At 42.8% G+C, this 12,960-nt stretch overlaps 1 protein-coding gene across 2 annotated transcripts; it reads right to left on the bottom strand.

The window, feature by feature from the left end:
* Positions 1 to 6,455: 6,455 nt before the first annotated feature.
* CFAP97D1 (CFAP97 domain containing 1) lies at positions 6,456 to 12,870 on the bottom strand. 2 transcript variants are annotated; one of them, XR_010937565.1, is made up of 5 exons: positions 11,347 to 12,870; positions 10,777 to 10,847; positions 10,387 to 10,505; positions 8,754 to 9,423; positions 6,456 to 8,247 (listed from the first exon to the last, which is right to left on the bottom strand). XR_010937565.1 is itself a non-coding variant. In XM_067716238.1 (4 exons), the coding sequence occupies exons 1-4, from the start codon at positions 11,468 to 11,470 to the stop codon at positions 9,246 to 9,248; spliced, it is 492 nt and encodes a 163-aa protein (XP_067572339.1). In that variant the 5' UTR covers positions 11,471 to 12,870; the 3' UTR covers positions 6,456 to 9,245. The 2 variants fall into 2 exon arrangements, 1 of the variants encoding a protein (XP_067572339.1); XM_067716238.1 differs by having other exon boundaries at positions 6,456 to 9,423.
* Between the last annotated feature and the right edge of the window lie 90 nt (positions 12,871 to 12,960).

Genomic DNA, 12,960 nt, shown 5'->3' with positions numbered 1-12,960 from the left:
GTATAAAAAGCTTTATTCTGTGCCAGGAGCAATGCTAAGGCCTTTACATACGTGATTTTGACAGATGCACCAAGCCTATGATGTAGGATTCTTTTTTTTTTTTTTTTGGCCGCACCACATGGCTTGTGAGATCTTAGTTTCCTCACCAGGATTGAACCCTCGCCACCGCAGTGAAAGCGCCGAGTCCTAACCGCTGGACCACCAAGGAATTCCCTGATGTAGGATTCTTATCATCCCTGTTACACAAACGAGAAGAACAAGGCTAAAAAGTTTAAATAATGCGTTCAAGCTCACACAGCTTTAATAAAATGGCAGAGCCATTGTATTTGAGCCCAGGTCTTCCTAATACCAGAGATGGTCATTAATCACTACACTGCCTGTTTCTTTTGTGGTCCCATAATTGAGGCTACCTGTTAAATTATGGACTTAGAAGTGAGGAATGTGTTCTCAGCTAGAATTTACAATAATATGCAGTGTGGTTGCAGCTTCTAAGACTGAAAATAGGCTGCTTACCTGTGTAAATTTTCAAGCTCTTTTCCTCATGAGAAAAAAAAGGAGGCCAGGTGAAGGGTGAAGCACCAGGGAGAAGATCTGTTGCCCATTTAGAAATTTCCATTTTTGCCTTCTTACACAAGGATACCTATGCCACCTTCTAGCTCATGAACCTGGTAGGTCCACCTAACAGGATCACATTCTTCAGACCTTTCTAGCAAAAGGATGAGGACCTCTTTGCACTTACAAAGTACTGGATTCTTATCAAGTGAAATTAGTCTTGAGCTGTTCCACATAGAACCAGCACAGGGAGGGCAGCTGCCCTTTGAAGTGGAATGGCATATGCCAAGTTGTGTGTATTATTCAGGAGAGCCAGGATCTAAACTCAGCTCTCAGGCAAAAAGCACATAAGTTAAAATTACTCCAGAAAAATCACCTAGGGAGGCCCCTTGGTGGAGATCCTCACCAACTCTGAAGTCCCATCTGGGTGGTTTTTCTCCCATTGTAGGAGCACAGTGGTTGAATAACAGATGATTTTTTTTTTTTATATTTCATACTACAACAGACATTTTCCGCTTCTTAATATTTTCGCACAATTGTCAGATGAAATAGTAATCATTCCCTTCATGTGTATTGTGAAGCAAGGTATTAAAATGTGATGCCTCCTTTATTTCCTGTCAAAATAGCCTTCTCACCCTCTAAGGCAAGCTGTGTTGACAGCTGTTTGGCTGCTACGAAATCTGTGAGTAGAATGGACAGGGCCCCAGAGACAGGTCATTTGTAAAGTGTTTTTGCTGTTCGTAAAAAGAAAAGTCTTATTTAAAAAAAAAAAAAAAGCACCTGTTTACAGATATATATTGGTGGAATGTGTGTAAATTCAATTCCCAGTTCCGTTCCAGCCAGTAGCACATATGTTCTGACCCCCTGGGCAAAATTTTTGCAAAAGTCCATCACTCTGGGCCTCACACCAAGAAATCTGCTTATTTCATACCTCTCAAAATGTACCTTTTTTTCCCCCCTTGGGCCCTCAAATGCCGGTAAGCTCTCTGCCTGTGTCTACAACCAGAGAGAATGTGAGCTCTGGAGGGCTCTTCTAGGTCAAGGATGTTAGACGGGTGGGGCATATGTGCTGCCACCAACCATTCTTATATCCGTGGCAGACAGCACTAACTGATCACAGTACTCTCTTGCTGAATGTAGGCACTGCTTTGGATCTTTCACGATACAGTATGCAGTCTCAACTGAGCAGAACTGGCAAGTGAGTTATCCTGTTTGCCATCCTTGATCCATAAAATTGTAATCTTCTCTACCATCCACTCCACTCCCTGAAGGAAATGGCTTTAAGAAAATTATAACCATCTGTCCTTCACAGGCAATGCTTAGCTATGTTAAACATTAGCCAATTGTGCTTTTACCATTGTATGTTTGAAAACATACGTGCTTTAAGACATGTGACCCATCAGAGTTTTATATATCCACTTACCCAGGGTTACATCATTTATGCCACCAATCACAGGATCATGTGTCCAAAAATATGAAAGCATTTGGTGACTTATTTAATAACTACAGACCAACATATGCACAAAACCCATTCTTGAATCATATAGTTTAGAACTAATAAGCAGCATTTCTCTAACTGGTGGAGTCGATATGGATTTTTTTTTTCCTGCCCTTTGAATACAGTCTCAAACTGCTACCTTTAAAAGTCAGGCTTGTGGTTTCAGAACAAGATGATGTAGAATCATTTTTCCCTCCTCCTCAACTCTAAATACAACTTAAAACCTTGGAAATTTATTAAAAAGACAATGATAAAAGGACTCTGAAAGCTGGAGAGAAGATGGTGGATTGATTAGGAAACCTCAGGACTTGAGGAACAACAATGTGGTGACTTTCCTGGGTTTTCTTTTCATCTCCTACACCCGACTGGGCTCTGGAGAGGCCTGCAACCCAGAACCACCAATAGAAAGAGACAGGGAAGAAAAAAGGGAGGAAGGAAAAAAGGGAGGGAGAGAGGAAGGGAGAAAAGCTTGCTTTCTCTGCCAAAGGACAGGGAAGGGGAAGCCTAGTAGAGACCTACTGGGGAGCTCCAGCCCTAGCTCCACACCTGGGTACCAGCAAGTGGCCCAGTTCATTCAGAGCAGGATTGAAGCCCTATGTCTCCCTGTCCTCCACCCAGTGATGTTAGGAGACCCAGGCCCAGCAGTGTCTGCCTGCCCCTCTGCAGAAGGTGGTCCAGCAACACTGTGCAGCCCAGGGAAGCACCTTCCTACACTGCAGAAGACACACAGGGATTGAGTGGGAGTCCTGGAAGCATCCAAAGAACAAGCAGACCAGAATAGTATTGTGAAGGCTCAGAAAACTATAATGTCATTGGAAATAAAACCCATTAAAGAAGCAGAAACTTATACACTACACCTAAACAGGACTCCTACCTGCTATAATAGAAGATGTAAATAGCATTAAGAGATTCCTAACATAATTACCCAAATATCTAGGATACAATAGAAAATCACTCATCATATCCCAAACCAGGAAAACCCCAATCTAAATAAGAAAAAAAAAAAAAATCAACCGATACCAATATGATATGATTCAGATGTTGGAATTTATCTAACACGGATTTTAAAGCAATTGTAGTAAAAATGCTTCAACAATCAATAACAAATTCTCTTGAAAAAAAATTGTTTAAACAGAAAATCTTAGCAAAGAAATAGAAGCTATGAAAAATAACCGAGTGGAAATTATAGAAATGAAAAGTTATTGTAAAATTAAAAACTCAGAAGAACTCAATAGTAGAGTAGAAATGACAGAAGATCAAATCAGGGTACTTGAGGACAGATCAATAAAAATTACTCAATCTGAAAAACAGACTGGGAAAAAAAAAAAAGAGAGCCTCAAGGACCCATGAGACAATAACAAAAGAGCTAACACTTGTATCATCAGAGTCCCAGAAGGAGAGGAGAAAGTGTGGGACCAAAAAGTACTCAAAGAAATAATAGCTGAAAATTCCCCAAATTTGATGAAAGATATAAATCTACATATTCAAGAAGGTGATAAACTCAAAATAAGATAAGCCCAAAGAAATCCATACCAAGATACATCATAATTATCTTCTGAAAACTAAAGACCAAGGAAAAAAAAATCTTAAGAACAGGGAGAAACAATGGGAAGGAACACTAACGCAAGTGTTACTATTTTACTGTTTTACTAATACTATTACTAATACTATTTTAGTATTACTATCAAGGAGACTGTGGAGGCCAGAAAAAGTGACACAACATTTATCAAGTGCTGACAGCAAAGATTGTCAACTTTGAATCCTATATGTGAGGAAACTATCCTTCAGGAACAAAGGGGAAATAAAGACATTCTTAGATGAAGGGAAACTAACAGAATTTGTTGAGACTGACCCTTAAAGAATGGCTAAAGAAAGCTTTCCAAACAAAATGGCAGAAGGCTGGGACTTTCAGAAAGGAAAAAAACAACTGAAAAGGTAAAAATAGAAGTAAACATAATAGATTGTTCTTCACCTCTTGAGTTTCTTTATCCATATTTTCTGATTGAAACAAAAGTTATAACCCCATCTGATGTGATGCTCCGTGTATGCAGAGGAAATACATAAGATAATTATATTCTAAAAGTGCGGAGGATAAAGGGACCAATTAAAAGACAGATATTGGTAGAGTGGATTAAAAAAACTTGACCCAACTATACGTCATATACAAGTGTACATAGGTAGACAGAAAGTAATGATGGAAACTTAAATATTATGCAAACAATTTTTTTAAAAAACATCATTTTAAAAGGCTATATTATTATCAGATAAAGTAGACTTCAGAGAAAGAAAATTACTAGGGACAAAGAGGGACATTATAACATGGTGAAAAGGATCACTCCCCCAAGTAGGTATAGCAAATCCTAAATGTGTATGCAACAAACACCAGAGCTTTAAAGTACATGAAGCAGGGACTTCCCTAGTGATGCAGTGATTAAGGATCCGCCTGCCATTTCAGGGGACACGGGTTCGATCCCTGGTCCGGGAAGATCCCATATGCCGCGGAGCAACTAAGCCCATGTGCCACAACTACTAAGCCTGCGCTCGAGAGCACGCGAGCCACAACTACTGAAGGCTGTGCGCCTAGAGCCCGTGCCCTGCAACAAGAGAAGCCACCACAATGAGAAGCCCGCACACCACAATGAAGAGTAGCGCCTGCTCGCCACAACTAGAGAAAGCCCACGCTCAGCAATGAAGACCCAACACAGTCAAAAATAAATAAATAAAAAATAAATTCATTAAGAAAAACAGCTTGAGCACCAGTTGCTTTAAAAATAAATAAATAAGATATGTGAAGCAAAAACTGATAGAGCTAAAAGTTGAAATAGACAAATCTACAGTTATAATTGGGGAATTCAACACCCTACTCTCAGCAATTGATAGAACTAGAACAGAAAGTTATCCAGCGTATAAAAGAACTGAACACCATCAACCAACAGGATCTAATTGACATTTTAAAACACTCCCCCCAACAGCAGAACAATATACATTCTTTTCAAATGTCCATGAAATATTCACCTAGATAGGCCATATTAATAAATTTTAAAAGAATTGGAAATATAGAGTATGTTCTCTGACCATAATGGACTCAAACTAGAAATCAATAAAAGAAGGACAACAGGAAAATCTGCAGACATTTAAAAGAATACCTAATATAACCTGAGCAGTTCATGGAAACTTCCTAGAGAATGGACTCGCTTGTATAAATTATGTATAGGTGTTTTCCAGGTAAAGACATAGAACTATGGATTTTCCAGCTAGAGGGGACAACAGATGAATGGGATGAGAAGAAAACATGTCTTCTGTTAGTTGAAAAAGACAAGGAATGATGAGATATAAGTTTGCAGACGTTTGTCATTTTTGTGAAATTCTAGTATCTGAGCCTCATTCTAACTGGGGGGAAATTTCCTGTTCTGGTGAGAATGAGAAGCAGAACTCATGTCCAGCCTTGGAAAAAGGCAGATACTCATTCTCCCAACCCTTGCAGATAAGGAATGGGCATATATGATCTAAGTTACACCAATCAGATAGACCTTCACTGACTTGGAATTGGGAGATAGTGACACAAAATGGCGGGGACGGTGAAGACTTTTCAGAGGCGGCACTAGCAGGTCAGCAAGATCCAGTTCTAGATAGAGCAAGGGCAGCTGTGCTAGCCACAGCGCCACAGACCAGTTCTACAGCAAGACTTGGAGCGCTGTCCCTTGATGTGCCGCTTGAAGCTGGGTTCCGCAGTTTTTTAGCAAATACTGTTAACGATTTCATATTCTTTCAATAAATTATTTCACTACTTAAAGTCAATTTCTGTTGCTTGAACTAAGAATTCCTGTTGATAGAGGCTTCCAAGACAGGAGGAACAGGATTGAGGGGGGCCATATTAAGAAGTGTGGCTCATTCTGGAAGGAATGGCAAATCATTGAAGGTGTATTAAGCTAGAAAGTGATATGGGCATATTTTTGCATTAATAATACCGGTTGTAAATCGCAAGCGCCTGAAATGGGCAGTAGCACATACAAAGACTGAGAAGCAGGACTGGTAGATTAAAAATATGCAGGAAGGGGCTTCCCTGGTGGCGCAGTTGTTGAGAGTCCCCCTGCCGATGCAGGGGACACGGGTTCGTGCCCCGGTCCGGGAAGATCCCACGTGCCGCGGAGCGGCTGGGCCCGTGAGCCATGGCTGCTGAGCCTGCGCGTCCGGAGCCTGTGCTCCGCAACTGGAGAGGCCACAACAGTGAGAGGCCTGCGTACTGCAAAAAAAAAAAAAAAAAAAAAAAGCAGGAAGGAGGAAGGGATGAAAGAGAGGGAGTAAAGGATGACTGCCAGACTTCTCACCTGGATGTCTAGAAGAATAGTTCCTCAAACCGAGATGAACTGGAACCAGTTTAAAAATGAATTTACATTTGGACATATTGATTTTTTCTTTAAACTTTTTATTTTGAGATAATTGTAGATTGACATGTGTGAAAGAAATAATACAGAGAGATCCTGTGTCCCCTTTACCCAGTTTCCCCAGGTGGTAGCACCTTACAAAACTATACACAGTATCACAGCCAGGATATTGATATGAGAGAGCCAGGATACAGAACAGTTTCACCATTGATAAATTGAATGTCATCAAAATTAAAATGCTTTACTCTGTGAAAGATGAAAAGATAAATTACAGAGAAAATATTTTGCAGATCACATATCCAGCAAAGGGCCTGGATCTAGAATATGTAAAAAACTCTGAAAATTCAATAAAAAAAAAATCCAATTAGAAAACGGGCAAATGCACCAATATTTTACCAAAGAGGATATACAGATAGCAAGTAAGCATATGACAGATGTTCAACTTCATTAATTAGAGAAATGCAAGTTTCTCTACTGCGCACATGTTATAATGCCTAAAATTAAAAATGGTGGTAACATCAAATTGCTGCTGAGGATGTGGAAAAACTGGCTCACTCATCCATTGCTGGTGGGAATGTAAATGGTACAGCCACTCTGGAAATAGCTTTACAGTTTCTTTTAAAATGGACTTATCATACAACCCCACCAATACACTCTTGGGCATTTATCCAAGAGAAATCAAACTTACTTTCATGCAGAAACTTGTGCACAAAAGTTCACAGCAGCTTTATTCAAAACGGTCAAAAAACTAGAAACTACCCAAATGTCCTGCAGTAGGTGAATGGTACATTCATAAACTGTGGTACATTCCTACCATGGAATACTACTCAGCAATAAAAAGGAATGAATTATTGGTATACACAACCTGGATGAACCTCAAGGAAATTATATGGAGTGAAAAAAGCCAATCTGAAAAGAATGGATACATACTGCATGACCCCATTTATGTAACACTCATGAAACAGCATAATTACAGAGATGGAAAACAGATTAGTGATTGCCAGGGGTTAGGGCTGGAGGAAGAGGGAGGCTGTGGCCAAAAGGGGGAGTACAGTAGAGTATTTCCATAATGGTACAGTTAACTGTCTCGAATGCGGTTGTACTTATACAAAACTAGACATGCTAGTTACATAAAACTAGCTATACACCTACATATAAATGAGTGCATGTATAATTGTGAATTTATATATGCTCTATAGATTGTAGCAATGTCAACTTCCTAGATTGATACTGTACTGTATTTACACAAGATGTTAACATTGGGGGAAGCTGGGTGAAGGGCGCAGGAGGCTCCACTGTACACTTATTTGCAACTTCCTATAAATCTAATTATTTTAAAATAAAACATTTATTTATTTGTGATAAGAACATGTAAGATCTACTCTCTTTCAAAATAATTAGACCAATTACAGAAGACATGCAGCACTGTCTTGTCATGTGTTCATATGCTTTTGTTTTCCATTTTGACAGAGCTGAACTTGTGGCTGGATCATCACACCCCACCTATTCTTTCCCCCGGGGTGGTGGTGACGGTGTATGGTTTAAAAAGTTGTCTCTTTCTCTCTCATTAAAACTTTTCATAGCCCCCATAAAAATGCTTGTTGCATCTTTCCTTCTGCCTGCCCCATTCTGTCTCCATTTGGAGATGGGACTTAAAGCCTTTGGGTACTTTAAATGTAACTTACTCATTTTATGTTCCAAGCTTTATTGTAGCATCTTAAGACTGAGCATTCAGCCACTTAGCAGTGTCTTGAAATCCTAAGCAGCTAAGAAATCCTAGGGCCTTCTCTTGTCTTTTCCATGGTGAGTAACCTTGTATTCAGGGAGAGGACAGGGAGAGAAATGGAGAGCCATCAATTATACAGAACTGTTCTTTGGAAAGCTTGAGCGTCCATTTATCCTTCTCCCCAGGGGCAGCGGCAGAGCGGGGAAACTTAGTCACTACTAACAATATGAAATAATACAAAATGCCAACACAGTATTACTTTTGAACAGTGACAGAGATCTGTAATATAAGTTTAGCATAATATTAAAGCCACAAGACCTCCTGTTTACGTCTTATTGAAACAAATCACTTCCCCTTAGACTCACGTAAAGCCTCAAAGCTGATGACAAAAGGCAGTCATTTCCTACTTGTATGCAGAGAGGAAACAAAGACAGAGCTCTAGTCCCTGACTGGATGGCCAATCAATATTACAGAAGAGCAAAATCCACCCCTTAGTTGGGCCCCTCGTTCTCCATCTACACGGTTTTCAGGACTTTGGCATCGACTGTGATCACCGTGTTCTCTAATAAAGAGCAGCCGTGTGAAGACATACCTATTCATCTCAGGAGAGAAGATATTTGGTTGTATTTCTGATATAGCGCCTTGAATTCTTGAAGGAAAAGAATCAGAAAGATTTATGTCAATGCCAGGGTGCTGATGCGAAAGCTGAAGTTCTAAATCCTACGGGTGGCTTAGAAAAGGCTTTCAGACCAAAGACAGGGAGTGGAAGTTTATAAAAGCACTGCGGATGGCTTTTTGTTTTCCTTCTTGAAGAGCCATTCCTAAAAGAAGCAAGTCAACCACATACTGAATTGTATACCCTCATCCCCTTTGCTTGTCCATTCAGCCTGAATGAATTAAGGGATGAGGGAAGAAGCTACCAGATATTCTCTGAAGCTGACACATGATGGCTTTGCTACCAAGCTGCTGGATGGTTTGCTCCTGTTGTTAGCTTTGTAGGCTCTGGGTAGTTTTTCTTTCAACGATTGTTGCATTTCTCATGATTTCACCCTCAGCCGCTTAGGGGTCTCTCCTGAGATTGGCTCTACTCTGAACGCAAACTCTGTGCGTGCGTACGAATATCAGAGTACCCACGTGCCTGCCAGTCTAACTCCAACGACCTGCGGTCATAGTGGGGTTTGCGATCACCAAGCCTCTTCAGAATGCCCTGGTTTTCCATGGTGATTCTCACTAGCTCCCGGTTCCTTGTTTCTCTGTTTAAGCTGAAAAATACAAAATCCCAAGATGCGTGAAGAATAAAGTTCTCCTCCTGGATGGGAGTGGGGGAGATGAAGTCGTGATGTCATAAATCCAGGCTGCCAAAGTGCAGGGAACCAGCTGTCCCGCAGAGCCCTGAGGCCCCGTATGCCTGTTGAACCAGACCACGCTCTGGGAAACGTGCAAAGCCTTTTCAGATTAAGATCAGTGGTTCTCAGCCCTGCTGCCTACTAGAAAATTCTACTTTATTGGTCTGGGATGGAGCTTGGGCATTGGCATTTTGCAAAAGCTTCCCAGGCATTACTATGTGAAACCAGGATTGAGAATCTCTGGCTTAGAGGATGAAGGTCTTGCCTATAGATACATCACAAATGGCTGATGACAAGTTTTGGTTCACCTCACTCCCCTCAGCTGTCAACTCGATTTCAGAATACAAGGATTAGGAAAGACTTCTTGACACTCCCCACCCCCCTACACACACACACACACACACACACACACACACACACACCACTCTTCTTTCCCTGCAGACACTCCTTTGGAGCCCTGATCACACTGCATAACTATTTACATAAATGTACCCCTTACCTGACATTGGGTTCTTTGGAGTTAGGAAATATACTCCTCATTTCACCTCTATAGTCCTGGTGCTTAGCACGTGGTAGTTCAGGAAATATTTGCGGAAACAATTTTAAGAGTGCTGTAGTCCCAGCTATGGTCACCATTTTACAAAAGTGCTTTCTTGTGTCAAACTCAAAATAGGACTCTGAAGAGTCTCTTAGAGGGAAAAAAAGCTCTTTAACGCTAGAGAAAGGTCCCTGTTCGGGGTGGTTTTCTTTCTCCTTAACTTGGTCTCTTTGGTTATCCCTCAAGATAACTTTCCTTGAGAATTCCTCTGGCACTAAAACCCAAAAACGGTGAAGTCAATTTTGACTTCTGGAAAACGAAATGAAGAGAAAGAACACTACCTCTTAGAGAAATATTCGTTCCAGCAATCCACCTTGGCGGGGCCGCGGTGGGCGTTGGCGATCTTCTGACACAGTTGCTTGTTTTCATATTCGATTTTGTCGAATTTCTTCTGTTCACCCTGGTGAGAAACCCCACCCCATCATGGTGACGTCATTGCTACATGGCACTCCATCCCACAATCGCTGAGCATCCCCCTCCTCTGGGATTGTGCGAAAGGGGCATATTGGGGGCCACAGTGGAGACTGGGAGAGAAGCTGAGGAATCCAGGGGTGGTGTGTATGGGGAGGAGAAGGGTGAACGAATCTTTGGTGAGGGGGGTATTTAGAAAGCTCTGGGAAACTGGCCCTCTTTAGGACATAGATAAAATCAATAATGGCAGGAACAAGTACCTGTAGTTTGCTCAGTTTTAAAATGTGATGTGTGTGTACCACTGGAAGCTTGGTATCAACAGTAGGCTTCACTAGAGAGGGGGGAAAGAGAGCAATGTTACATCACAGGTGTCCTCTTAGTAGCCTTAGAAAATCTGCTCACATTCTAGACAACGGCCCTGATTAAAACATTACAAGTTTGAATTCTGAACTAATCCAGGTCAGGAATTTTGGTTTAGTTGAGTTTCCCAAACTGACATCTTTTGGAGAGTTTTGAGCAGACACGAGAGAATGGTGAGGGCTGTGAAAAGTAAAATTTACAGACATAAATATCCTTAGAATCTAATGAAAGAAACCTCTCTCCCACCCTTTCCCAGTATGACTAGCCTGGCTACTGGATGCTGAAAGCCCTATCCTCTGTCTACCTTACTTTGGCTTTAAAGAGTTTAAATGAGCATATCCATCAAATGAACTCCCTGGTGGAAGATAAATTTGCAAAGCCATGTACTGGTCTGGTTTACCGTCAATATCTCTAAGGTGGGCCCTTCCAGAACCCTAATCGCAGTGTCCCGTTCAAATTGCCCCACGTACCTATTTGTAGTCTATTCTGATGAAATAGGTAGTGGCCAAAGTCCAGTTTCCTCCTGAATGATGTGCTCTGTCTATGATTAGAGACGATCACAGGGTAGGCTAGATAATCCGGGGAATTGTTCATCTTCTCTTCCTAGTCTCACTTCAGAAATGAGGCACCCAGGCTCCTCTGTGAGGTACTTAGCTGTCCCCATGACGGGTTGTCAGTTACCCAGTTATGACATCAGGGACAGGTCCCCCGGAAGAAGGAGGAGCCCCAGAGCATGCCTGGCCGTCCCTGGGCTTCTCTTTTGAGAGCTAACCCAGTCAAGATGAAGGCAGAGGCTCAGAAGCTTTCCCAGCTGTCTGGAATGCAGGTACCACCAACAGCAGCAGGAAAAGGTGTGGTGTCTGGGAGGGGTGGGAAGGCACGGGGTGGGATGGGGAGACATCCAGCCTTGGTTACACACCTTGGGCTCTAAGTTTAGTCTCCACTGCAATGGTTTCCCTGAAGGTGTGAGACTACAGCTGTTTGCAGAAGTAAAAGACCTTAACGATAATTTGATCCGATTTCTTCATTTTGCAGATGAGGAAACTGAAGTCCAGAGCAACAGCCAAACTTCTGTAGAACAAGTTAGCGGCAGAACTGGGCTCAGGATGTGGGTTTCCTGAATTCCCAGGACCACAGGTGCTTTTTGGAGAGGTGGTAGCTGCCATTTTCATGGCAGTGAAGGAGAACAGAGACGGTCTTTTGCTGGCAGCTGGACCTCAGTAAATGATGAGTTGCTGACATCGTGTGGCTCACAGTGGGCTGGCAGCTGCTCCAGGAAGGGCTGCAAAGGAGAGGGATTCGCGTCCACACTAGCAGAGGGTGTAGCACCTAGTGGGTGCGCTACGCGTTTGCTGATCAAGAGAGGGAGAACGCCTATCCAGTGATCACTATGTAGAGCTGGGCGCTTTCCTGGCATGTTGATCTTTCAAACCACCCTAGGAGTTAGGTGCTCTTATTACCCTCATTTTTGCAGTAAATGGGCTCAGAGAGGTTAAGTCATTGCCCAGGGCCAGAATGCCATGCTTGCTTGCATAGAGCCCAAGCTTTAAGCACGATGCCAACTCTCACTGAAGGCTGGAAGAAATGTGCCCCCGAGTTGGGCTTCTCAAACTTTAAACCTTCGTAGGGATCCCCAGCAGGGCGTATAAAAGGCACATTCTCACTCAGCAGGTCTGAGCTGGGGCGGAGATTCTGCATTTCTGACCAGCTCCCGGGTGATGCCAACGTTGCTGGTCCGCAGCAGGCGGAGCTCACAAACGGAACCCAGGTGTCCCTGTAATCCTGAGAAAATTCAGCGACACTAGGGTGTACCCCGGTCAAGAGAAACTTTTATTGCGCCCTGCATTTAGTCCAGTGAAGTTACTGCACTTCCATGCCTTAACGGGGGGTGGGAAGAGGACCCCCCAAAACTCCGGAGTAGCGGCATCTCAGCCCCCTAACTCAGGCCCAGCGGTCTGCCCCCGTGTACGCCTGGCGCCTGGCGGCGCGCATACTTCCCGGGAGCGTAGCGCGCCTGGCCGCCGGCGCTCCGCCGCTTCCCGTGCCCGGCGGGCCCGCCTCCGGGGCGGGACGGGGCGGGTCCC

The sequence above is a fragment of the Pseudorca crassidens genome, chromosome 19 (assembly GCF_039906515.1).
Source record: "Pseudorca crassidens isolate mPseCra1 chromosome 19, mPseCra1.hap1, whole genome shotgun sequence".
In the NCBI taxonomy this organism is placed as follows: Eukaryota; Metazoa; Chordata; class Mammalia; order Artiodactyla; family Delphinidae; genus Pseudorca; species Pseudorca crassidens.
Note: the sequence above shows the minus strand (reverse complement) of the source record. Positions and strands in the feature narration are given on the sequence as shown.

Excerpts from the sequence above, each read along its gene's own strand:
- CFAP97D1 (XM_067716238.1), bottom strand. The coding sequence starts at position 11,470 with ATGAACAATTCCCCGGATTATCTAGCCTACCCTGTGATCGTCTCTAAT. Across the intron at positions 10,848-11,346 it reads TCAGAATAGACTACAAATAG|TGAAGCCTACTGTTGATACC; the intron begins GTACGTGGGGCA and ends CCCCCTCTCTAG. Across the intron at positions 10,506-10,776 it reads TAAAACTGAGCAAACTACAG|GGTGAACAGAAGAAATTCGA; the intron begins GTACTTGTTCCT and ends GTTTCTCACCAG.